At 40.1% G+C, this 25023-nt stretch overlaps 1 protein-coding gene across 7 annotated transcripts in view; it reads left to right on the top strand.

The window, feature by feature from the left end:
• Window positions 1-25023, top strand: part of nrxn2b (neurexin 2b) — a 721062-nt gene that overhangs the window by 397309 nt on the left and 298730 nt on the right. For all 7 annotated transcript variants that reach the window (XM_056368788.1, XM_056368786.1, XM_056368783.1 and 4 more), the window contains 2 exons: window positions 10665-10838; window positions 16232-16351. In XM_056368788.1, coding sequence (XP_056224763.1) covers window positions 10665-10838; window positions 16232-16351 — 294 coding nt within the window. The remainder of the gene's footprint in view (window positions 1-10664; window positions 10839-16231; window positions 16352-25023) is intronic.

The following is a 25023-nucleotide window of genomic DNA, read 5'->3' as shown; positions in this document are numbered from 1 at the left end:
CATTAATTCTTCCCTCAATTCTGACCAGTCTCTCTGCCCCTGCCACTGAGAAGGCCTCCACAGCATGGTGCTGCAACCAGCATGCTTCACAATAGGGATGATATTAGTCTGCTGATGAGCAGTGCCTGGTGTTTGCTAGACACTGTGTTTGTAGTTCAGTTCTTGACTCATCAGAGCAGAGAATCTTTTTTCTCATGCGCTCAGAGACCTTTAAACTCATAGTGGGCTGAGGACCTCTGAAGCTCTGTCAGAGAGACCATTGGGTTCTTTGTGGTGGTTCCAAACCACTTCCATTTCACAATTATTGAGGCCACTGTTCCCCAATGAACACTCACAGCTTTAGAAATGGTTTTATACCCTTCCCTTGATCTTTGCCTCACTACAATTTAATCATGGAGGTCTACAGAGAGCCTCTGGACTTCATGTCTTGGTTTTGGTTCTGACTTTTTCTGAATTGTGGGACCTCATATACACAGGTGTGTATCATTCTAAATTATGTCCAGTCAAGTCAGTTTGCCACAGTGGAAGTTGTAGGCACTAGGATAATTAAGTAAACCTCCATTAAAGTAAGATTCAAATTGTGGTAAGGTGGATTGACCTGACCTTTTTATATTTATTTATTTTTTTATTAATCCCTAAAGACATGTTTTCATGTTTCCTTCTCATTATGGATGAGTGTAGATTGATGGGCAGAAAACACAATTAAGTGTGTAAAAATTGAAGGGGTCTGAATACTGCAGGTAACTGCAAGTCCTTCACACAGTCCTATAAAAGCATCACCTTCCCTGCCACATTCTTTTCTTTTCCTTTTTATTCATAACCCTCCTGTGTCCTTCTCTGCCCCCCTATATTTTTCCACTCAGTTAGTGCTCTCTTAATAAATGATGGGCTAGGTAGCTTGAGTGCTGCAATAGAGCAGTGTGTTTTAGCTTTTTTTTCTCCCGCTGACCTGTCTTACATTACAATTTACTATGGCATTACTCAGAGCTTTGGCCATTTTCCCACCCCTCCTTCTTCCATCTCCCACCTCTTCTCTCCCTTTAATCAAAAGTCAGCGTCTTCACCAGAGGTGCAGCTGAGATAGAGACAGCACTTGTTCTGAGTGTATTTGTGTGTCTGTGTCTGCACACACTTGAATGTGCGCACAGTTTATATTCAGACTCAACTTGTCAAATAACTCACATAAATAAAAAAGAAATGAAAATATATAAACCTGAAATAAATTACAGGGTCATGTAATGGTAAACCCCTTACTTGAATAATCAATTGCCTGAAAAATTACCCAGCAACAATTTTAATTAGAAATTAATTGATGTTGTAAGTCACTTATCTAGCAAAACTGCCAAAGAAACAACCAGTTAATTGAAAAAGTAATCAATAGAATAATCAACAACAAAAACAACTACTGGTTGCAGCACTAATATGAGTATATTATTTATTTTTTTTTTTAAAAGCTCCTTTATTGACTAGCATGTTCACTTGTTGCGATCATATTGTTATATGATGTTTCAGATGTTATGAGGTTATGTATGTAGCAACTGCAAAGGCATTACATTTACAGCATTAACATGTGACTAGCTGCTGGATTAGCTGACAGTTTGTTCAGTTCATAATGATAACAATTTAACATAAATTAGTTGCACACTGCAAAGCATTTTGTGTGCATATGTGAGGAAAGGCAACCAATGAAGTTCTTACACTAAATTCTTCTCCATGCAAACAAAAGGCCAGAAAAGAGAGTGACAATTAAATCCTCTCTGCTTTCATAATGATATGTTTTATAACTTCTCTCCAGGCAGAAACCTTGTCTTAAATAACTGCCAGGTAAAATGTAGAGGGCCTCATTTCTGACAGGAGAATAAGTGGGCCATTTCAAAAGGAAAAATACAGGTGGTGCAATTAGTAGAGACAAATACACAAAATATGCTGTTAATGTAGAAAACATGTTTTTTGAGAAAAAGGTAATAGGTGCAAAAACAGAGTAATAAAACAATTATCAAGTAAGAGCTTTTTCGATGATATAATCTTTTAAATTGTCCCTCCACTTGTTCTTTTTTGATTTTCAAAATTACACAAAAGACTAAAGGAAAAATAGATGCACAGTGCACAATCAGTTGTAGGCTTATTTAGGAGAGACTGGGGCTGGCTTTGTCGTCCCACATCAGTCATAAATCCCTGGGGTCTCATTGGCTGGCCTATACTCCCCTGGCAGGGGCCCGGCTTGTAAAAATGCTCCCTGATGAATGGGATATCGTCATAGGTGCATTTGTTTTCTTTTTACACGCACACACACACACACACACAGGTCCCTATCTCAGAAAGACTGAGCTTAAAAGAGACTTGAGAGACCTCTTTAAGGCAAAATCAAGGGGAAAATCCACCTTAAAACCTGAATGTTATTTTTACATAATTTATAGATATTTAATTTGTGTCTCCTCTCAAGTTAAACAGCAGAGACTGATAGGAGTGCAATTGCAGAGCTGTTCTATAGAGAGTGAATAACAGAATAACTGCTATGACACTGTGACAGCAGCCACACTGTCTGATTCACAGAGGTAATCTCTTCACTGAGATCAAGCTGACTTATGTATAATATTTTCAACAGAATTTCAGTGAGCCTACAGTCAGCCACAATTTCAACTTTTTGGACCACCTCCAGACTGAAGACATCATCAATTCAGCAAAAAGTAGTGAAAAGTAGTTCAGTAAAACAGTCAGATAGTAAGTCTGAACAACTGACCTCTGCAGTCAGTTGAGGCTAGGGTAGAGTCAAGTAAAGCAAAGAGAGAGGGGTAGGAGATAAAAATAAATAAATAAATAAAAACGGAGAGGATGCTGTGAGAGTGGAATCCGAAAAGGCAGGGAGATTAAGACAAACATTGGGAAAATGGAGAGTCAAAGATAGCGACTGAGCAAAGTGAGAAAAACTGAAGTGCAGTTGAGAGCAGAGAGCGCAGCCAAGGCAAAGCGAAAGGACACTGAATACGGAGTGACATTTCATAGAGGGAGAATGGAAGCATGAAAATGTGTAATGATGCCTGTCTGTGTCACTATACAATCTTTCAGAAAGTGCCACCAAGGAGTGCGGGCACATATTAGGAGCTCTCTCAAGGACCCACACACCAACTGATTGTGTTTGGGTCAATGAAGCATCATGGTGGCAGTTGCATGCTTTATCCTCAATTTTTCTTTTAGAAATAATTAATTCTGGTATTTCTTTTTTCTCTGCTATAGATACATATCACTAGAGGGAAATGATGGGTTAGTTGCAGCTTAATATAATATCATTTTAATATATCAAGCTGTGCCATAAATTATTATAGAGCAGCTAAGAGACTTTAGATGTGCTGTAAAGCTTGGCATCTCTGGGTTTATTAACTCCATGTGCGACAGCTGAGACACACCAGGGAAGTGATGGAGATGAACAAATCAAATAATAATGCTGCTGTTGAAGAGTACATAAACTGTGCAATACATGACATAAAAGCAAGCATGACAATGATGATGACAGTGTGTAAATACCAGCGATATCTGGCCATGATATTAATATTAATTAAAATAATATTCGGCCATTGCATTATGGCCATGGACCCCTACAAATTCTTTTTTCCATTTTTCTGCAATTTACTGGGTTCCATACAAAGATAATGTAATGCTGGTATAATGCAACTAGACAAAGTGTTGTACCTTTAATATACCAGGCACACTACCTTGTAACAAGAGTTGTTGAACTGCTATATTTTAGATGTCCACATACATATAAACAATCTAGCAAACAGTTCGTAGTCTTATACTTAAGGAATCACTTAAAGTCAGTAAAATCGTTGCACAGAAGACCTTAGCGACCAAAGCAAGGAAAAACACTAACGGTACCTCTGACTTTATCTTAATTGCAACATGACTGAGTATATGGTGATAATGAGGCTGAAATAGCAGCACACATCTTTAATGTTACCGGCTTCCCAAAAGTGATAACAGGTATCGCAAGTGCTAAATGCAGTAAATTGGTCTCCATGGACACAGTAGCTGTAAACCTCTTTCACTGCTGCAAATGTGTTACATCTTTTCCTTAACTAGGGAAACCTTTTTAAGACTTTCCGTGCAACACCCTTGACTCCCATAGCTAAGGAGAAATTAAACCTTAAGTGTCATGCTTAAGTAGAAACTTAAGGTGTTTTGTGCAACCAGCCCCTGAAATTATTTCCCATTGCTTTGGTATCCAGTGATAAAGTGTTTTGAAACTGTAAATGCTTAGTACTCGATTGTTGTTTATAAACGGTTAGCGGCAGGAATCTTATCTTTGCTGTTGAAGTTTTTAAGGCTAGATAGATTCGATAGTTTGCCGCGCAACAAACAATAATGAACTGATGGCTAATCAGTAGCAAAGTAAAAACCCAAATGTTAAGATGGGGATGTGCATTCGAAACACTGAATTGCAGTGATTCATTTTGGGCATGTAATGACTGTCACTCCACACGCTGCAATGCAAAATCAGTAATTAGTGCATGATGAACACAATGAAACATCACTGCTTAAAGTAGTAATTGTGTGAGAACATTCAACTTGAAGATTGATGACTCGTTGTTCAAATTGTAATTCGTAATTGTGGTGACAGCATCCAAATTAAACCTACAGAAAGTAAATTTTATTTCATTGCAGACGTCCAACGTTGCGTTTTAGCTCATTGTTTCCAATTACTCCCTCACTTAGCTCCCTACACTTAGAGTTATAGAGAGGGAGGGAGAAAGACTTTGAAAGCGTATTAGTACCTGTGCTTACAATAGAACTGCGAGCGAGCATGCACCTGTTAGTGAAAACCTGTCACTACAGTATCAAATAATTACAGCTTTAGTCGCCTTGAGTCTTTTATCCTTGCAGAATACAAAACATATCTTGCTATACCACTTGTTTTCAGAGTCACACACATTAGAGACACAACACACAACATAATTACACTGTTTATAATTTAGCATCAGCAATTAACGCACAAGCAGCACCAACATTTATTCTTCACACCAATTGTCTTGTTGTGGCATCTTTGCGGAGCGCCTCTGTAATTAGCAATCACAGATTCTCTGCATCTTCCTGCTGGCTGCCATTGTCCCATCCCTGCCTATATAACACACACCGCCTCTGCCGAACAGTCATTCATTTGCACAGCTCACAGCAGACTTCATATGTGAGTTTGAATGGGTTTACCAGCTATGACAGAGGGGCTGATATTGTAATGAATGAATGAATACTATTGAGTACTCATGGGTCTGAACGTCAGCTTGTCGTCGGGTGTGGCGGCTGGCCTGATCCCATCACAATATGATCTCTAGTTTTGCATCCCTCATCAGGAAACATTCAATCTTTGTCAATTAAAAGGCAGCATGAGAGCGAAGCAACACAAGCAAGAGAGGCGGAGAGAGTGAGGAGTCGAGAGGGAGGCAGACGTTCTTAATAGAGCATTTAATGAAAGTTAATGGTCGGCTTTGTGTACGCCAGGGAATTGGCAAAAGGGGGTATTGTTTAGAGATGAGACACAGCATTGTGCGTCTGTGGCCTATTGTCATCATCATACCTCTCTTAATGATGGACATAAATAATGTATAATAAAGTATTGCTAGAAATGGGCAAAGACTGCAATACCATCACTTCACTTGGGAGCCAATTACAGGCAAGTATGAAATACAGGTCTTGTTTTGAGTTGACAAGGTTTACTGATAATGAATAGCTTAGCACTGTCTAAAAAAAGTTAACTTTTTCCACAAAAAAAATACATTATTTTCTGAAAAAATCTGAAGCGCTTCATACATCAAACACTTAGGATGTTAAGATGGGTTTCAGGGGTCTCACATACATGGAATTCATTCCCATTGCAGATAACTCAAAGATAATGAAAACAGTTGAATTGGAGCTGTGAGGTTTTTCGCTTGTCTGGGGCAGCCAACATACCTCCAAGGGAGTAAACTTGAAAGGTATCAAGAAAATGACTAATACTTTTCAGTCAGTGCTCCTGTTTGCTAGAAATCAAATAACAAATTGTGAATGGCTGTCATGGGTCTTAAGGTCAAGACCCATCTCTGTGATAAGTCACGGATCAAATTTTTGTATCAGCAGAAATGGATTTATGAGGTTTTCACACCACGGAAGACAAATGAAACCATCATCACAGAAATCTATATTTCACTTTAAAACCCTCTGAAAAGTTGCATTGTCCAGTGTAAATGTTAAGTCAGTGTGCTCATCCAGATTGTGCTGTCAGAGGTTCTCCAGGGCCCCGTATCATCGCATCCCAACTCCTCCCCATTGGCCCCTGAGAGGTCATTATGGTAACTGTAGAGATGTGGAGGTAGTGGTCTCTGGCGATGTCTGGGAGGCTGTAATTGGTCCCGTCTTGTGGGTTGCACTGAGCTCTTCAGCAGCACAGGCATTCATCACTGCTGGGGCAGCGGAGCCAGAGCAGGACATGGTTTCTTGCTGGGGGGAAAATGGTTACTCATCATTCTAACCTGCCCCCTTTGGAACAGTCCCAAAGACCTTAAGCCTTAAACATAGATCTAGTTGTATGAATGGCAAGAAAGTATCGTGTGGCTTGGGCTGCCATGGTCATGGCCAAAAGAATTCACGATATTATCGCAATATGTATGGAAAAGGAAATGCCACCAGTGTAATTAATGTTTCACTTTGTTTATTGTGTGTTTTCTCTCTCTTTTTTGGCAGATGAATTGCACTGAAATATGAATGTAGGGAGGTGGAGAGAGACTCTGTAACCATAACTGTAATATAGCGTACAAAAGGAACAATTACAGTTAATGGATAGAAAAAAGGCAACCAGATGAACTGATAAACAAAATGTCCACACGGTCTAACGTCTGTCATCACGATATTATTATATATACATTACTAACACAATATCAATATTTAATTTTAAAAATATCACTGTTGTCGTCAATACTGGTGTATTGCGACACCCCTAATTACAGAAATGTAATTACATCTAAAAACATATGCTTAATTTTTACATGGTATATATGTTAATAATATATATATTCAGTTTACACGTGCAAGTTTATTAAAACAACATACACATAAAAATATTATACGCTTATATATGTTTTTCTTATTAAGTTCTCATTAATTCTAATCATGTCTGTCTTTCCTTTTTTGGGAAATTTGGACCATAATGTATACAATATCAACATATACTTACAGGCTTTGGGATGGATATAGTAAATTTAAGTAATATATGTCTGCAATATAAGCATACCTACATAAACATACATATTTGTATGGGCTAAACATACTGAATATGTCAATATAGATAGATTTATCTATCTATCTTTACACACAACATAACAAGCCAACAAGCACTAAGTAAACATTAATTACATTATTTCCTGTCTATGTTGTACAAAACACACTTGATAATTGTGTGATAACCCGAAGAGTAAAACAAAATGAGTCAGTGTTTCACAGTCAAGTTTTTTTTTTTTTTTTTTTTTTTAAAGTATATTTTTTTGGGGGCTTTTGTGCCTTTATTGGACAGGATAGTGGAGAGAGACAGGAAATGGGGAGGCAGAGAGAGGGGGAACGACATGCAGTAAAGGCCGTCCGATGCGGGACTCGAACCAGGGCCAACTGCAGCGAGGGCTGTAGCCTCTACACATGGGGCGCCTGCTTAGACCACTACACCACACGACGCCCCTACACAGTCATGTTTTCTGCATGTTATTTATTAGGCACCCAAGTCGGAAAAATACATTTAATGAGGAGCATTTTCTGTGAACAAACCTAGAAATGGTGAATGTCCTTGAAGAGCTTTATGCTCATTTTTATGTGAAATAAAAATGTTCTAGTGCATAAATAGAAAAAAGAAAATGATACAGATTTGTCTTGGTTCACTAAGCTGCATGAATATATGCATGTAGCACCACTTGGATTAGTTTTTTTGCGAAGACATTGTGAATTTCACACATGCTAACTTGGCTGCTAACAGCTTTGAGATGCTAGGAAATGGAACTTCCAGAGCAAACACCCCTTGCAACACTGCAGCCATGTCACATTTAAAACGAGCTGTAATTTATGCTGTGTGGAACAAACTGTCTGTGGCCCAACTGGACAAAGAAGTCAAAACTTCACCCAAAGAAATCTGTAATTCAAATTAAAAGTACTCGACTCAAACTGAACACACTGATTCTCTCTGAGTGGGAGTGTGTATTTAATCGTCTTCCCTAGTCTTTACTCCACTGGAAGAAAACAAAACTTGCATAACTAATTTTTACAGTACATCTGACACAGCCCTCCCTCCTCTCTTGTCTACTCCGGTTATGTAGTCACAGCCAGTGGATTTCCTCAAACATCCTGTTGACTTCTGCAAGAAATTCACTGTTTGCTCTTTTGAGATCAACTCCACACCGATAATTTCATATTTGCTAAATGGTTCTTGCAGCCACGATTCCAGGACATCAGTCAGTCAGACAGCTAATGAATTCATTGTATTGATTATAATGCCCGAGAGCCCCGGTTGGGAAATATGAAGTGTCAAGTACTCATTAATTCCAGAGAGAAGTTGGCAAACATCATTGACTCATTCCATTACACAAAGTCCACATATAATTGACCTCGTGGCTCATTGCTTCGCAGAGCGCTAAAGTTGAAAGTTGTGGTTTTCAGCTCTGGAAAAAAAAAAAAAAATGTATATATGTGTGTGTAGATATGTACATAGTAGAAATATTTATAGTGGAAAGGTTTTCTGTTTTCTGATGGTTCTATCTTTGCGGCAGGATCTCGTCCCCGTGTGAAAGGTTTGGCTGGATGTTCATTTTATGCCTACTTAAAGATAAAGCGTAAAGTAGGAGTTTTGATGATGAGAAATGCCTGAAGCATTTCAAACCGTGTTTATTCATATGCACTTACATCAAAGGCCCCTTTGTGTTTTTCATAATTTCACTTGGCATTTTCTGCACAACTCTACAGAACAGAGGGTTGAGAGAGGAAGGGAGAAAGAAAGGGAAAATAATTGGGCTTAAAAGTGGATAGATATTTCCTTTTATGTTGTAATGTAAAGAGACCTTAATTGTACTTGAGCACCCAGATATCCCAAAACTCAGCCTTATCATCTCACAGAGGATTCACAAAGTCCGCTTCCTTCATGAGGAAGTGCTCTTGTTTATATTCTGTTCTTCTCTCAGAGGAGGAGAGTAAAGTATATGAGCAGGACAATGGAATGAATCTTCATGAGCATCAAATGTCATTTCCAGTGCCTCAGCCTTAATGCTGCACAATCTATTTATGTCAACTGTAAGCTACTTCTTTGAATCATGTAATTGTCACAACATGTTCCTGGTGCCTTTTGTAATGACAAGCATTTTGTCAGGGGACGTCTCCCGCGAGCGCACCCCCCCGACTTTCACGCTGCTTGGCTTTAAAATGTCAATTCTGTCTCTTGGTGCCTATACTGTTTACTCTCCGCTGCATGTCTCTGGTATTACACACAGTCACTGTGGATCAGCCACACACAACACTGTGTAGGTGCAATCTGTGAGTCACTCGTATGCAGACAAATGGGTCAGTGACTAGCTCTGTTGCTCTTTAGCGACAGTAACACTATAGGGAACCATTTTATATTGAGCAAATTAATCATGTAGCTAAATCAAAACAGGCACAGACGGTACAGTGTTCTGCACAGTATCAGCAAGTTATATGATCTCAGCCTTGTTTCCTTGTTGATCAGAACTCTTCTCTTTTATGCACATGAAAGTTCATGTTAACACTTACTGCACATGAATACGTCTCATAATCAAAGGGCAGATTATGCCATCTGGGACTGCATTTAGCAGTAGACCATAAATGGAGAACATGTTTTCGAAACCGATGTAATATGTATATAGGAGATGTAAATTGTGAGCGTGTGGGGATTTTTAATGTGACTTTTCCCCCACAATCAAGCTGATTGACATTCCTTTGTCAGTACTATGTCATCATATTTCAATGGTGCATTATGTAAAGCAATCCACACATTTAACATCAGTGTGGAGAAAGCAAAGTAAAAGATAGCCAGTCACAAAACAGAAATAATAAAGTTGACAATATCATAAAAAGCAGTTGGAGTGAATTCAATTCTCTAATATGAGTTTTGTACAAATTAAATTGATATTGATATTGATATAGACAGTCACAGAAGACTGAAACCATTGTATTTACACAATGGCGTGTTTCCAAATGACTCCATGCATTTCCAAGGTGATGATACCACATTGGGTGATGCAAATGTGGTTGTCATTATTTGTTACTTTGCCCAGCAATGGTCCATTTACAGAGTATTTGACATGTTTTAAATATTTATTGACTGGCCAGCCTTTCGATTTCCAGTATATCACCTACTTGTATTAAAAAAAGAAATACTGTTGTATCTTTAAGCTCCTTTTCTGCCTACATAACCTCACATCTTAATTTCATTGTTAATTATCTTACTCTTGGCTCATTTTATCTTTGCCCCTCTAACACTGATATGTATGATGTTTGTTTGTAATGTAGCTGAAATCCTAAATTAAAGTAGTTAAAGTGATTATTTTCACATTTTAGTAATTTGGTATCGGTTCAGAATTAAGTCTACACTTTAGGAAATGTAAAATTTTCAAGCTCTCAGAAGTCGTTCCTGTGTATGTGTTTTGCAGGGGAGCTGTACATCGGTGGCGTGACAAAGAACATGTACAGCAATCTGCCCAAGCTGATTGCGTCCCGGGACGGGTACCAGGGCTGTCTGGCCTCCGTGGATCTGAATGGGAGACTCCCCGACCTGATCGCAGATGCCCTCCACAGGGTGGGTCAGGTGGAACGAGGCTGCGATGGTGAGTGAGCATAGGAGTTGTCTATCACATACAGTTACGGTTATCATCATATCTCACAAAATGCTTAAAAAGGGACTTTGTAAGTACTTTCCTTAATACCTAATATGTGTTGCTTTTTGCTATATTTCCCTATTTACTCACGGCATTCATCTCATGTTCAAAAGTAATGATGCATCAGCTGTTAGCTATTCTGTGAATCAACAGGGGAAATTAAATAGAATTGATTTCAAGTGATTCTGTTATCATCCAGTGTATAATCCAGCGTTGTTCTTATTAGTGACAATATTTCTTTTTGTCACACAGAATGCCAACTTTACAATTTTTTCTCATCAAGGATAGCTCAGCTTGAGAAGATGACAGATAATTATGTGGAAAACTACTCAGGAGTCTGGTAGCAATCTTTTTTTTTTTTTGAACAATTTAATTTCAGTAATGTCATTTAGAGAAGGAGATAAAAACAAGTCATTTTTTGATTGCTACGTGTTTCTGATACTGATAATATGCTGTGCTAATTGTTCTTCAAAAAGGTAAAAAAAACATTATTCGCAAGTGATTGTAGCAAAGTAGAAAGCAAGCAAGTTGTTCTGTGCTTTCCCATATACAAATGTAATATATTTACATATATTGAATTTCCATATTTGTAATATATATACGACTACATATAAAATAAAATCATATATGTAAAAATATATATGAAACCTATTATAAATTGGAATAATTTAATTTATTGACATATACTGTATGTCTAGCCCATACAAATACGTATGTTTATGTATGTATGGTTATATTGTAGTCCAATGTTACATGATGTTACCATATAAAAATATATCGTATACATTTATGGGTATTTCATATATGTTATAAACTTATATCTTCATATATGTGTATGTATGAAAGTATGTGATAATAACATATATATATCCCCTTATAGGTCACATATATGGCAACATCACTCTTGCTATAGGGACAAACATGTCATATATTACATTTCTGTATGGGTTGAATAGCTGTTTCTGTTTTTATTTACACATATAAATTGGATCTGCTCCCCTCTATAGGCTGATTACACACAATACTGCTACCTGCACAGAGACACTACAGTAACTCAGTGCATTTTTCTGTGGCTGTAATTCCCAGTAACCCCGCCCAAAGTCTCACAGCTTTGGGCAGTCTTTACAATCTAAGCCTTTGTCCTCTGTACATCCTCTTTATTGACCCATAAAACCTACATGGAGCAGGTATCTCCCTCCTCTAATGTTATTGTCAGTGTGGCTAATCTCAGTGACACCCCGCCCTCATTGGCTTTCACCTCATCAGTCTTGCATTTGTTGTTTTTGTTTTGTTTTGTTTTGTTTTTTATGTCTGCCGTGCTCAGTTCACCACCAGGCTGCACAGCTCATGTGGCAAGCAGTTAATCCTGAGTATAACAGTAGATTTTGGTCATAGCACGTCCCCTTCCATACACCCCACCTCCTCACCCCCCCGCCACCACGTCTCAATGCCGTACTGAGTGTCGGAGAGCACAGACTTGATTTCCCTGAGGGCCACACTGGCCGACTCGATGCGGCACCGATCCAGCGTTTTTTTTTCTCGATCCCTAACGCTACTACTTCTGCCAACCAGCCTTATTACCTGCCTACAGTAATACACCACAATTACTTTGCTCCAAACACAGTTTAAAACTGCATTAAGCTATCACACTGACTCCTGTAGGCTCCTGAAATGGATGCTAATATTAGTTAATGATTGGATGTGCCAGAGAGATGAGCTGAGCTTGTAATTGAGCGGATATAGAAGGGTGGACCTTTTTTGACAAATAATAGTATACATAGACCTGTGGCTGTTGCAAATCCATATATTCCCTTGTTGATATCACAGGAATACATCAAAAACAATCATGATTAGTTATCCACGTTTACTAAAATCTAATTCAGAATGTTATTCTTTACCATGCAGCAGAGAAGCCAAACGTTGACAGCAAATCATTCAAATTACAACTGTAATTGATAGGTTTCTAGTGTTGATTGATCTCCAACAAGAGCTGTTGAGACCTATTCTCTGACTTTCTGTAATGAAAATGACTTTTCCAAAATGTAGTGCTGCCCTGCACATGGATCACTGCCAACGTCCTGACTGCCTTGGCTCTGAGGTCATTGTTAGCTTGTGGACTGGGAATACAGAGTGGTCAGAGGTGGCTGCTGGTCCGGTCCCTCCAGACCCCGAGGCCAAACAAAGACCAGAACATTGAGCGGGTTCTTGTTTTCTCTACTGACTCAGCAGATCATAACTACAGAGAACAAGAAGGGAAAGACACCGAGACTGAGAGAGCTGCAGGGAAAAAACGCACTGCAACAAACTAAATAAAATAATGTAGCATTTGACATTGTGGGAGTGGAAGCATGAGCAGTAGCAGAGTTAAATATAATTCCAAGATGAATAAAAATAAATTTTTTAAAATAATTAAGAGATTATTTTAGAATGCCAAAAAAGTTAGGAATCTTGGTTAAATTACTGGCTTCCTTTTGAACATATTTTAAAAGCTCAAACCATCTTAATTTGAGCACTCTGGCCTACACTACACCACCAATATGTGAGCAGATGTTCCAGTTGTTACCCAGCTGTTAGTTGTAGAGGCAGGTGACAGCAGCCAGGTAGTGGAGATGTGTGTGTTCACTCTGGCTTTTTACAGTGATTATAGCCGTATTGCCTTTATTGTTCAGGATTTTCCTCAACATTTGGAGCAAACATGGCAGATGGAGGTTTATGCTCCAACAAACCCAAGGCATCTAATAACAGGTTCTCAGGCAGCCATAGAGAGGTAATGTTTGGTCAATCGGTAGTTGAAGGGAAGAGTGAGAAAGTGATTACATGACTTGGTTATTAATTATGACAATGTGCTTGATAAGCTCCTCAAGGGAACCCTTTATTAGCACATAATTAATGGGGCAATAAGGTGGTTAGGAGCAACTAACAGAACAAGCTGATAAAAAGAAATAACATTCAATTTTAGTGGACATTTTGGAGCAGAGTTAAAAGCTCTCATGTATCGTTTATTGTTTTTATTTTTATTTTTTTAATTTTTCCATTATGTATTTTCTGCTGGTTTGAGGTTGGGGGTTTAATTGGGTCATTTGTAAATGACACAATGAGATGTCTGTTTATCTATGCAGAAACAAATTAGTCTGGCACTGAATCATGGTTCTTTGGAAGGGTTTGTATTTGATTGAGATTTTTACAAGAATCCCCACCACCAATACAACAGCCACCTCACGTACTTCCTTCCAGAAGTACTCTCTTGCCTTAGACTTGATCTGCATCCTAATCTTCAGCTTTTTCTATGTAATTTTGAGAACAATCATTTGAAGTCAGGATTTGTTGGAAGGAAACCTAATGATCATCTTGTCTACTTTCTTTTCCACAAGCCCTATTGGCTTCTAATAATACAGAGTCAACAAAGGCAAAGACTAGATTAATTATTTTCCATACCATGTGACAATGCCCGTTGGGTCAGTAGTATGTATAATGTGGAGGAAAATTTGAGTTTTCTAGGCAGCCTGTCACAGCACCTATCTGAGTAAGTGGCTGGAGTTCCGCAGAGAAATCACAACGGTGGAGTTTCTAATTGGCAATTTAAATGACTTCAGCCATCCATGACCGTGGGAGGGAACAACAGGACAAACCCCCCACTCCCCCACCCAGACACACACACACACACACACACACACACACACACACACACACACACACACACACACACACACACACAAATATAGAGAACCTAAACTGCACCTACCACCACCAACACTAATTTCCAATGCAAATGTGCCCCTAGTCCGCCGATTACACCAGGTTTCAACCTTGAATTAACGTCAGATTTAATGTGAATACATTTCTAAGCAACATTAATCAAATCACTTTCAGTCTTTCATGGATGAGCTGCCGCTGCTTTTGGTTCCAGTCACTGGGTTTTTTAACACAAGTATTAGATATTAGGGATGGAACGGTTCATGAAAAAAATCCGTCCTGTTCGGTTCGCTTGTCTCGGTTCGGGGCATGTGTGTATTGTTTGGTTCAGGGCATGCTCCAAAAAGCCTTGCGCCAGTAACCCAGTGAAATTTTGTTCATGCTAGCGGCAACACATCCAATATGTTTGCTCACCTACGGAGACATCACTCCAGTGTGTTAATTGACAGCGCAAGGAGTTGAGAGTCAGGTATCCCCTCCTGCCGACACATCAACAACACGGTAATTCCTGAACTTTATGAAGAGACATGACGAGGAATTGTCAGGAGTTGTCTGACAGCCTGCGTAGCTCTTACTACTGATGGATGGACCTCCAGAGCCGCTAAAGTTTCCTAACTGTGACTGCCAATTACATTACTTTGGAGTGGGAGAAGAAAAGCTCTTTTTTACAGACCTGCCCCCTTTCTCACCTAGCTTTAACCTAAGGCTGTCACAATGAGGTGCCTAATATCAAACTACCTCATTCTTTCAGTTTCTGCAGACATGTCCTTGAGAATAACAGATTTTTTTTTAAACTGTAAATGGTAGATTATTAGGCTATATATCTTACGCTGATGTATGGTATTTCTGGAAAACAGCAACATACGAACCGAACCATGGATTTTTTTGAACCATTCCACCCCTATTAGATATGTGAGGTTTATGTTTTATTTTATGCTTTTCACACTAGTAAACAATGCTTTGACAACATGGAGGATAGAAGATTTAATAGTTAACTTTACTGTATATCAGTTTATGAGGTTCATATGGATAACAGTTGCTTGCTTACACATTCGACAGATACAGAGCAACATGGGACTTGCATGGGAGTCTCAATATAAATCGTTTTTTAAAATGTATTTTTTCGCCCTGGTTTGGCTCACCAACTCCTACATATAAGACTATGTCTATGTCACTAACGCTCAGCTGTTTTCAGCAACAACTGTTCACTATCACAATGAGCTGAAAGCTGCTGAAGGTGTTGATTCTCAGTGGGATCAACAGTGCTAGTAGTAGTAGGGTTGGGCCGGAGTAAAAGTTTTTTGATATGAAATAATTATAAAGGTACAACAGACACTCCCAATAATGAAATTTCATCTTCTTCATGTCGCCAGCCTCTGCAATAAAATGCACACAGTTGTTCATCCAACACTGGTGTCTTCATTCCTCTGGTTATAAACGAACATAATACTATGTTAATCATGTTCCTTTGTCCTTCCCCAGACTAAATAGAGCTGTAACCTGAGCTGTCATTGCCCAGGGAAGTGGACAGCCAGCAGAGCTGAAGGGTTTTCTCTCTGGGTTCTGAAAATGCTATGAATCCACATGAATTTTCCATATGTTTGGTTGGAAAACTTAACTATGAACTGTTTCTCTGGTCATCCCCCCAGGACCCAGTACCACCTGTACGGAGGAGTCCTGCTACCATCAGGGGGTGTGTCTCCAGCAGTGGGAGGGCTTCACCTGCGACTGCACCATGACGTCCTATGGTGGCTCATTCTGCAATGACCGTAAGTGAAACGTTTTTAACAGTGACTGCTGTGTTTTAAGAGTGTACGGCTGGAATGAATGGAATTTGTAGGTGGAAAGCCATACACAGGTCAGGCAGTGAGAGACGTGTGTTCCATCTCCGAACATATGTCGGTAAGGGCTGATTGTTTGGCCTGCGTCATCCCAGCTTGCAGCTTTCTTGAGAGCATCATACAAACAACTTCGCACTTGACATTGCAAGTCTTTAAACAGAAACGTACCAAATGTACAGAGGGTACAGAGTTCCCTGTGTAAATTTGTAGGTTCTGAATCCATGTGCTCAATGCTAAAAGCTATTGCGTATGAATAGCTGAGTAAATACAATCCCGCTGCGTGCTATAAATTGTCGTAGTGTAGTTCTGCCTTTGCAATGCACCATCGCCCTAACCTACTTTCATGTAATGTTTCCCTTTTTATGTTTCTTGAGAACCACTTATCCAAGAAAAAACTATGACAGTCAACACCGCACTTCCTTGGGTCCTCAGCATCACACACACAAAGTTGATGAAGTCGGATGAGTGGTTGTTGAGAAAATTGAAAGTCAGGAAGAAGGATAGACAGAGATTCCTCCATTTATAGTCAGATTACATCAATCAATTAGTTAAAGTAATTTCAGTCAACAAAATCTCCCCTTAATCAAGTTGGTTGGGCAGCCATCATTGGTGCTTGCTTCCAGCTTTCTCCCAGTGAAGTACTCATTTACAACTCTTTAGGAAACCGTTTGTGTGAATCTTCAGGCTCTCAATTAGTGAAAATGGGATGTGCTTCTCTTTTACAGCCTTAATTTGTCATTGAAGCTGATAAGACAGTTGCATTTTTACATACATAAATATCTTGCCTTCAACAGCAGCACATTAAAGCCTCGCAGATCTTCCCTCTCATCTCTTAAATACTTTTGTCCATTAATTATAGAACTACATGACATATCACTGCTAATGTTGAATATCAAAATAACAGACTGCACTCACATCCACTTCCCTCCTCTAATGCTCCTATTACTCACGCATTACTCATAGTAACAACTCAGATTGTACAACTCAGAGTTTGCCTTGAGATTGGCTCCTTGGCTCCCGAGCCTCTGCTAACGCATGCTGTGAGGGGAAACGGTGATTCAAATCCCGCATGCCTGCCATGTGGTCACCTGCTGGGTGGCTGGCAGGAAGCTACGGACAGAGGGCGAAATAGGTTTATTGCAAGGGTATTGTTTGTTTTATTGGTTTTAAGTGCTTTTTCCATAGGTTGACAGTATGCATTCATGCATTTATTGTAATGATTATGGCTAGTGTTTGAAGCTCGAGTGTACCTTTTTGCATATATTTTGCTTAGCTGCGTCTTTACCATATGGCTTACTGAATTTTGGACGCAACTTCATAAATAGAGAAAAAATCCTGATGACAAAAGATTTGCTAGATTAATTTTTTTGCAGTGTTTAAAGATTGTGCGCGCAGCTTGGTAAGACAGAACATGTGTACAATTAGCATTCAGCACTCCTCACAGGCTTGATTTAAACAGGGGCAGAGGCAGGGTGACAGGCTAATAGACTTGTTTGCATAAGTCTTTGTTTGCTTATTAAGTGGTGGGCGCTGAGTTAAGCTGTGTCACCCTCACCTCCTTTTTTTTTTTTTTTTTTTTTTTTACTAAATCACCCTATGTTTCATTTGTGATGGAGTTTATCTCTGATTGTTGTGCGCTGCTGCCGTTGTAACGTTGGTTGCCATGTTAGCTAGACAGAATATCACTGGGCATGACAGTAAGTGGCTGATTAGCAAGGTGTTCCTTTGGCTCTTGGAAGACTTAAGCAAGGAGAAGGCGATAATAATTGCTCTGTCGGCATGACAGCCCTTGCCAAGATAAGCCGAGAGATCCCTTGCTCCTTGATAGAGAAGAGAAAATGGAGATGAAGAGAGGAGAGTGGAGGGGTGCTGATTCCGCAGCGGATTCTTTCTTTTTTTTTCTTTTCTTTTGCGTATGGGGAGCGTTTGTGGTTTTTACCGTGCTGGTTTCAAGGTTGACAGGTAGAAGTGTGTGGCACCAGGAAGTGCACCGTAGGAGACGTGTGTCTGGTTCGTATGAGTGTGTAGAGTGGAGGAAAGGACTGCACCAGCAGCCTGATCAAATGTAATGCACAACTGCAGACAAAAAAAAAAAAAGAACTGCAACTACTCTCAGCTTGCTCTACAGGCACAGTCAGTTCCAAATGATTTCAAACTCCATGAAAATCTCAGACATATGAGAGTATCAACACTGACACCGGCTTGTTATCTGTTTTGTTTCTGAACACACAGTACTAGTATTATGGTTTTAATGGGCTGCTAGTTGAAGTCCGCTCTTCCTTGCTCTTCTGCTTCTTGCAACTTATACAATGTTTTCTTGGTGAGGGGCTGCCATACTACAGTATCACACATATATAAGATCTGAGAGGATACCCAGCACCTCTAACTTTTCTCTAACCGATTTCAAAATAAGACAGCACAGGCGAAACTCATTCACAATTTCTGTGCAAATTTGACTTGATGAAAAAACAGTTAAACAGCTGAAAAAATAAATATTTACCGACATTGTCTAACTAATGAAGTATTTTTCCAAAATGTGTTATACAGCAGTGTTTCAGCCTCTTTCACAGTGTGCATGCTTTGCTGGAGCTGGTTTCTATTGCAGCGTGTTCCTTCCTTCCTTCACAGCAGCTGCACTTCTTCTGACTCGCCATTTTGGCTTCATTTCCGCCAGCTTGAAACGCTGAAAGACGCGTTTCATCTCTCGACCTTGAGAGCCCTCTCCGAGTTGAACCTTTGGCTCCTTCTCGTCAGCGTCCTCCCTTTCTTCTCTTTATGCTTCTTTACTTCTTGCCATACAAGGCAGCCTTCTATCCTTGAGCCTTTTTTTTTAATGAATCAACATTTATCAGAAACTGTCAGCCTTCAGGGAGTTTTCCTTGAGCCCGCTCTGAAATCCAAGGTAGGACTTATTACATCAGCTAGCGTTTTTAATTTGTTGTGAAACTGATGCTCCTATCTGGAGATCTTGCGTCATCTTTTCTTTTTTTTGCTTTTGCTATGGACACAGAGGACTTGAAGTTTGCACTCACAGCCCTATTGACAGGGTTACACTCTCCTGTTCATCAGAGTGAAAGAGCTTTCTCCTGTTTCCTGTCATGTGCCCTTGATTTGTCTTCTGCATATCTGAAACAGAAAGCTTTGAAAGGCTTTAAGAGTTTGTTTTTCTTTTTTTCTTTCTGTAGCCACATAAATCATAAAGCTCAGATCCTGCTGGACTGTGTCCGCATAAACAGGTGTTATCTCTTTGTGCTTTTATAAAGGGTGTGGACGCCTGTCATCCAAAAAAAAAAAAAAATCAGAAATAGGGACCACTAAAGTGAATCATGGAAACTGGCCTGCTATGTGATCACACTATTTATATCTGTCACTCAGCAGCCATGCTGTGAGAGATATAGCCCAAGTGCATACATACAGCACACGCACGCCTTTTATGTAACCTTCCAGGCACACACGAGTTTTGCTGTTTATACTCCCTCACACATACATTCATGTGCTTCCCCTTTCATTCGGACAAAGAAGATGTGGAAATTATTTTAATTTCACCTTCAAAGCAAAACCATTCAACCTGAACCACCATTTCATTTTTCTGTGGGGAATAAAAAATTAGCACAATTATTCTCCCAACAGTGTTCACACTGCTGTTTGTTGAAGTCTGTCCTTGGTGGGCATGAATAGAGGTAGGCGGGGAGGGGGTCTCGGGTGTATAGTAGTTATATGTGTGTATGTGTGTGTAGACTACACTGCTCTAAAGAAACTGTAATACCTACAGGTAAATGTAGCCGTGATCACATTCCAGGAGTCTTCAGTTTCACATGGTGAACATCATTCAATAGAAAAAAGCTTAAGTCTAATTTCCTCAGTTTAAGCCTAGAGTCATTTGTTTCACTCTGGGTGGAAAGGTTGTCAAAATTATTGACACTACAGTTATTATTTATGAAAGCAGATTCACGCTTGAATGGAGGAGATATTACACACACAGACTCGAACACACACACACACATACATAGAAAAGGTTCCATTGTGCAGCGTTTTTCATCATCGATGTTTCATACCAGATAAACTGAAGTGATTTGTCTGTATTGGATTTTTATTAGCTGTTGGACATCAGCCAGTCATGTTTGCTCCCTGAGATATGATGGCGGTGAAGACAAAAACACATATGACAAAAACAAATATTTAAAAGTGATTTAACCCCAGAGTTGCTGAGTTGCATAAGAGGATGAGTCATTAATTCCAATAGAGTTTTCTTGTCATGTTATTTTCTAAATGCTGGTACAGAGGAATATCCCTTTAAAAAGTCACGCATCTTTGTGGCCAGAGGGAAGGGCAGGGGACAAAATAGAATGTGACACCATGAGACGGTGGTTCTAAAATGGGATTATCCCATGGTTATCTGCTCTGGGGTTCATGGGGTTGATGAGGGGGAGGTCATGCTCAGGGCTGCACTGATGTGGATTTCTTTGAGGTGATATTTAAAGCACTTCCTTCTCTCCCTGTACTATCAGAAATTCAGATGTTTCTTTTTCTTATAGCAGTATTATTTTTTAATTCATTCTAAAACAGCTGTAGGTGGGCGTCAGTGAACAGTTAAGAATACCTCTCTTATGAATGGCATATCAAAAAAATTTTTAATTAGCATTTGCAGTTGAAAATGACATAAAGCAAAAATTTGGACACTCAAGATTGGCTTCAAAAATTGAGCTGTACCTCCTGAATCCCCTGGTCAGGAATCTATTTTTAAGAGCTCCCGCACTGCCAGTCCTGGATTTAAACCAGTTGTTTTTTACCCCCACATCCCCAAGTTACACTGGACTGCAGGATTCTTTTTATACTGGCATTGCTTATTTATGAGCCTCCACCTAACACAGCAGATAAGAACAGACATCATTGAGGAAGCCCGGCAGTCTGATTGGCAGTGGGTTTATATTGGAAGTGATCACCATAACACATGGGTTAACACTGTTGCATTTCACTCACGGATTAAAGGGAGGCTGCACACCACTCACAGCTGGTGAGCATTGCCACAGTTTATACTTGTGGCAGCTGGGTATGTTTGTGTATCTGAAGTAATTCAGAGGCTCCAGTCCCAGCGGAGACGTTCCCATTTTGCTGAAGAGTATTGTTTGCACCTCTTCAGTGACCCCTTCTGTCGGTCAGTTTGCTCTGACAGGGCTGACTGCGCTGCACTCTGGAGATGTAAGGTGGTGGGGGGGGCTAATGCATCGAGCACAGCTTGGAAGAAGGAGCAGGTATGAATGAAATTGTTCTTTGGCCTTCATCCTCTCCACACAGCAGGAGGCTACAGACTTAACCTTGCCTTCCACATCTACACACAAGTCCTCTCTAAATGTACGTTTTATCAAATGCAAACCTTTTCTAAAACAGCCTCTTTTCTTTGCTGTTCTCATTAGCAGCAGAAACATCTGGCCTATTTGCTGTAACACTGAAAAACGCATCATATTCGATTGGAACTGGAGGTTGTTGCAGATACTGTACACTCTATGTTCTGTGTTCACGCACATGCATTTGTGGAACAACACATACAAAAAAAAAGAAAGCTGTTTAAGACCTCCTCTTACACACACACACACACACACACACGCACACCAGCGAGCATTTGTTATTCAGCAGCAGCCTGCAGTGATTGACTGGTCTATTTGTCTCTGCGTAGCGTATAAGTGGGCCACTTGGTATTCTGCCTTATTCATCTGGAACCAACTCAGACAGAGATGCTGTGTAAGTGCGTGCCGTACGAGGGCTTTGTTTCTCCCTCGTTCTCTCTGTTTATGTGAGTGTGTATGAGAGAGAGAGAGAGAGGGAGGAAACAAGATGGAGAACGAACGGAGAAGGAGAAGGCTGTGTGTCTGTGCTATTCTTTGTTTAACTATGCTTTCTCTGGGCGAGCACAACACATGCATGTGTACCATGAATCCAGCTGCCAGTGCACAGCGCTGTCAGGCATACTAATTGAGCACAAAGTGCCAGTGTGTTTGCAGCACTGCTGATTTCAATCTACCTCCTCTCCCAGTCGCTCATCTCTGTGTCTTTTCTCTCCACCGCCATTCCCACACTCTCTGAAAAGAAAATGAGACTGTATCATTTCCAGTGCAAAAGCTTAGTCGCTGAAGCAGGACTCTATACATGTACATGATACTCTATATGTCTTGCAATTTCACAACCATTTGTGCATTTACCTTCGAAAACAAAACACTTGGTTTTTGGCTGTTAGACACCAGCAGTACACCAGGAATGGTTTGGGTTTGAGAAAAAACATTTCAGATCTTTTATCCAAAAAAAAAAAAAAAGTCATCAATAACTGTTGACCTACCGATTGTGGAGGAGGTAGAGCGGTAGATCTGTGGTTCCATTCCCGGCTCCTCCAGTCTGCATGTCGAAGTCTTTGGCCAAGATACTGAACCCCAAATTGCCCTGATGTGTGTGTGTGTGTGTGTGTGTGTGTGTGTGTGTGTGCGTGCGTGCGTGCGTGCGTGCGTGCGTGCGTGCGAGTGTGTGTGTGTGTGTGAGTGTGTGTGTGTGTGTGTGTGAGTGTGTGTGTGTGTGTGAGTGTGTGTGTGTGTGTGTGTGTGTGTGTGTGTGTGTGTGTGTGTGTGTGTGTGTGTGTGTGTGTGTGTGTGAGTGAGTGAATGCAGCAGGTATTGTAAAGCACTGAGTGGTCAAATAGTCCACCATGTTGAGAATGCTACTGTCGCTTTAGTTGAGGACTGAATCGATCACTTTATACCTTTAGCTAGAACCTCAATGACTTAATCAACAATCTGTCAAACTTTATTTGTATGGCACGTTTCCAGAGTGATTCACAGGTCACAGATGAGCTAAAAAGAAAAGAGACAAATCAAGTAAGACAGCTGACAATGATATGCAGTAAAATAGATTTAAAAACCTTTAATAACATTCACAAACAAACCAAAAAAAAAGTAGGATGAGAAGGTGCACATTTGGTCTCAAGAGGCCCCATTATGTGGCTGTTTGGGTACATCAGTGAAAATTAGACCTCTGTTTTTCAGTGTGCATTTATCTTAGCTCTTTGTTTCCTCAGTACTTCATTTATGTGAGGGCCACAATACTGAGTGAACTGACAACAGCTCTAAAGGATGGAGAGCGGCTCGCTAAGTGTTGTAGTCCTTGCTTTTGCTAGCCTACTGTTAATGCTTGATAAGCTTGATAGGTTTCAGCAGGCACTGCTCACGCCTGGTCCCTCTCGCCATCCCTCCTCACCAAACTTTAATGAAGCTTGATGACTGAAGTGCATTCATTCTCATCCTCTCCAGCGACTCTATAGGTGATCATTTGCTTGCATCACTTGAAATGCTGAAAAAGAAAAAAAAAGAAAAGAAGCAAAGATGGCTGCTAGTCTCTCGAGCAAAATGGCCTCATGAATCCTGTGTTTTTGTAATGCACTTGCTTTACCTTTAACATTGATTGAGAGGCCACCTGTTATGATGAAGGTCACACTGGTTTCATCATGGACTGAACACAGCGTGGATCAGGATAGTCTTAAGGGGAGGCTTTAGCACTTCTCAGATTCTCATCACCAGCTGAAATCACTCAGTCTGAACTCAGGAGGAATGAGTAAGCATAGCTGAAAACAAACAAAAAAAAACCTCCCCTTTATGCCCATAAATACACACACACACACACACACACACACACACACACACACACACACACACGAGCACCCTCTCTACTTCTCAGTTGTGGGGTGCTCTAGAAATGAGATGGACAGAGAGCAGGGAGGCTGCAGCTATCTTCCCATTTGCAGACGGTGCGAGTGAAAGCATGAGCAGTGAAATAAAAGGATGGATGGAAAGCAGTGGGAAGAACGGAGCGTGAGTGAGAAATGAAATAGTGTTTGGGCATGCAATGGCAATTTTGGCTTCCCCCAAAGAGGGCAGTGCTTAGCCCATAGGAGTTTTGAAGTCACCATGTCAAGAGCTTGATGGGGATTGGCTGAGAGTGGGTGGCCACATGCTGTGTTGGTGGGTGAAAGTCATAGCTCGGCTCAACATATGGCTTAGTGCTTTTGCTATAGTAGTCGCACTTCTATTTTCTATGAATGTGTCAATTTTCAAGACTTACAGTGGGAAGTAGGTAGTAAAACAAGGTGAGACATTCTCACCCACAGTAACAATAATAACTAAGTGTAATTTACATGATTTAGTGCAGCTATTTCAAACTCATATTTTGAAAAGGTAGCATACTTTAACTTCTGGTTTCAGTGAACATTCTGTTCTTCATCTCTTTTCCCCAAAGACTCTGTTTGTCTGTGAGCCTGGTAGATTTGGCAGGTAAGCAAGACATCTGTCTGTTCTTTTTCTGAAAAAAAAAAATACAAAAAGGCGCTTTCGTTTGGTCTGCATGAGCTTTTGTTTTGAACCAATTTTCCACTCCTTGCTTGGTTTTAATTAAAGATCGGAGGAGCTTTTTAACCACAATGTGCATTAAAGGACAATTAATGAGGCTTTGTAATTGCTTCGAGACCACTGTAGCCACTTGCAAACATTATCAAAAGCCTATCGCTGTATATGCTGGGATAAAAACAAGAGAGGCGGGAGGAATATGTGTGTCTGTGGACTCGG

The sequence above is a fragment of the Seriola aureovittata genome, chromosome 23, assembly GCF_021018895.1.
Source record: "Seriola aureovittata isolate HTS-2021-v1 ecotype China chromosome 23, ASM2101889v1, whole genome shotgun sequence".
Classification (NCBI taxonomy): Eukaryota; Metazoa; Chordata; class Actinopteri; order Carangiformes; family Carangidae; genus Seriola; species Seriola aureovittata.
This window is presented reverse-complemented; position numbering and strand designations above follow the sequence as displayed.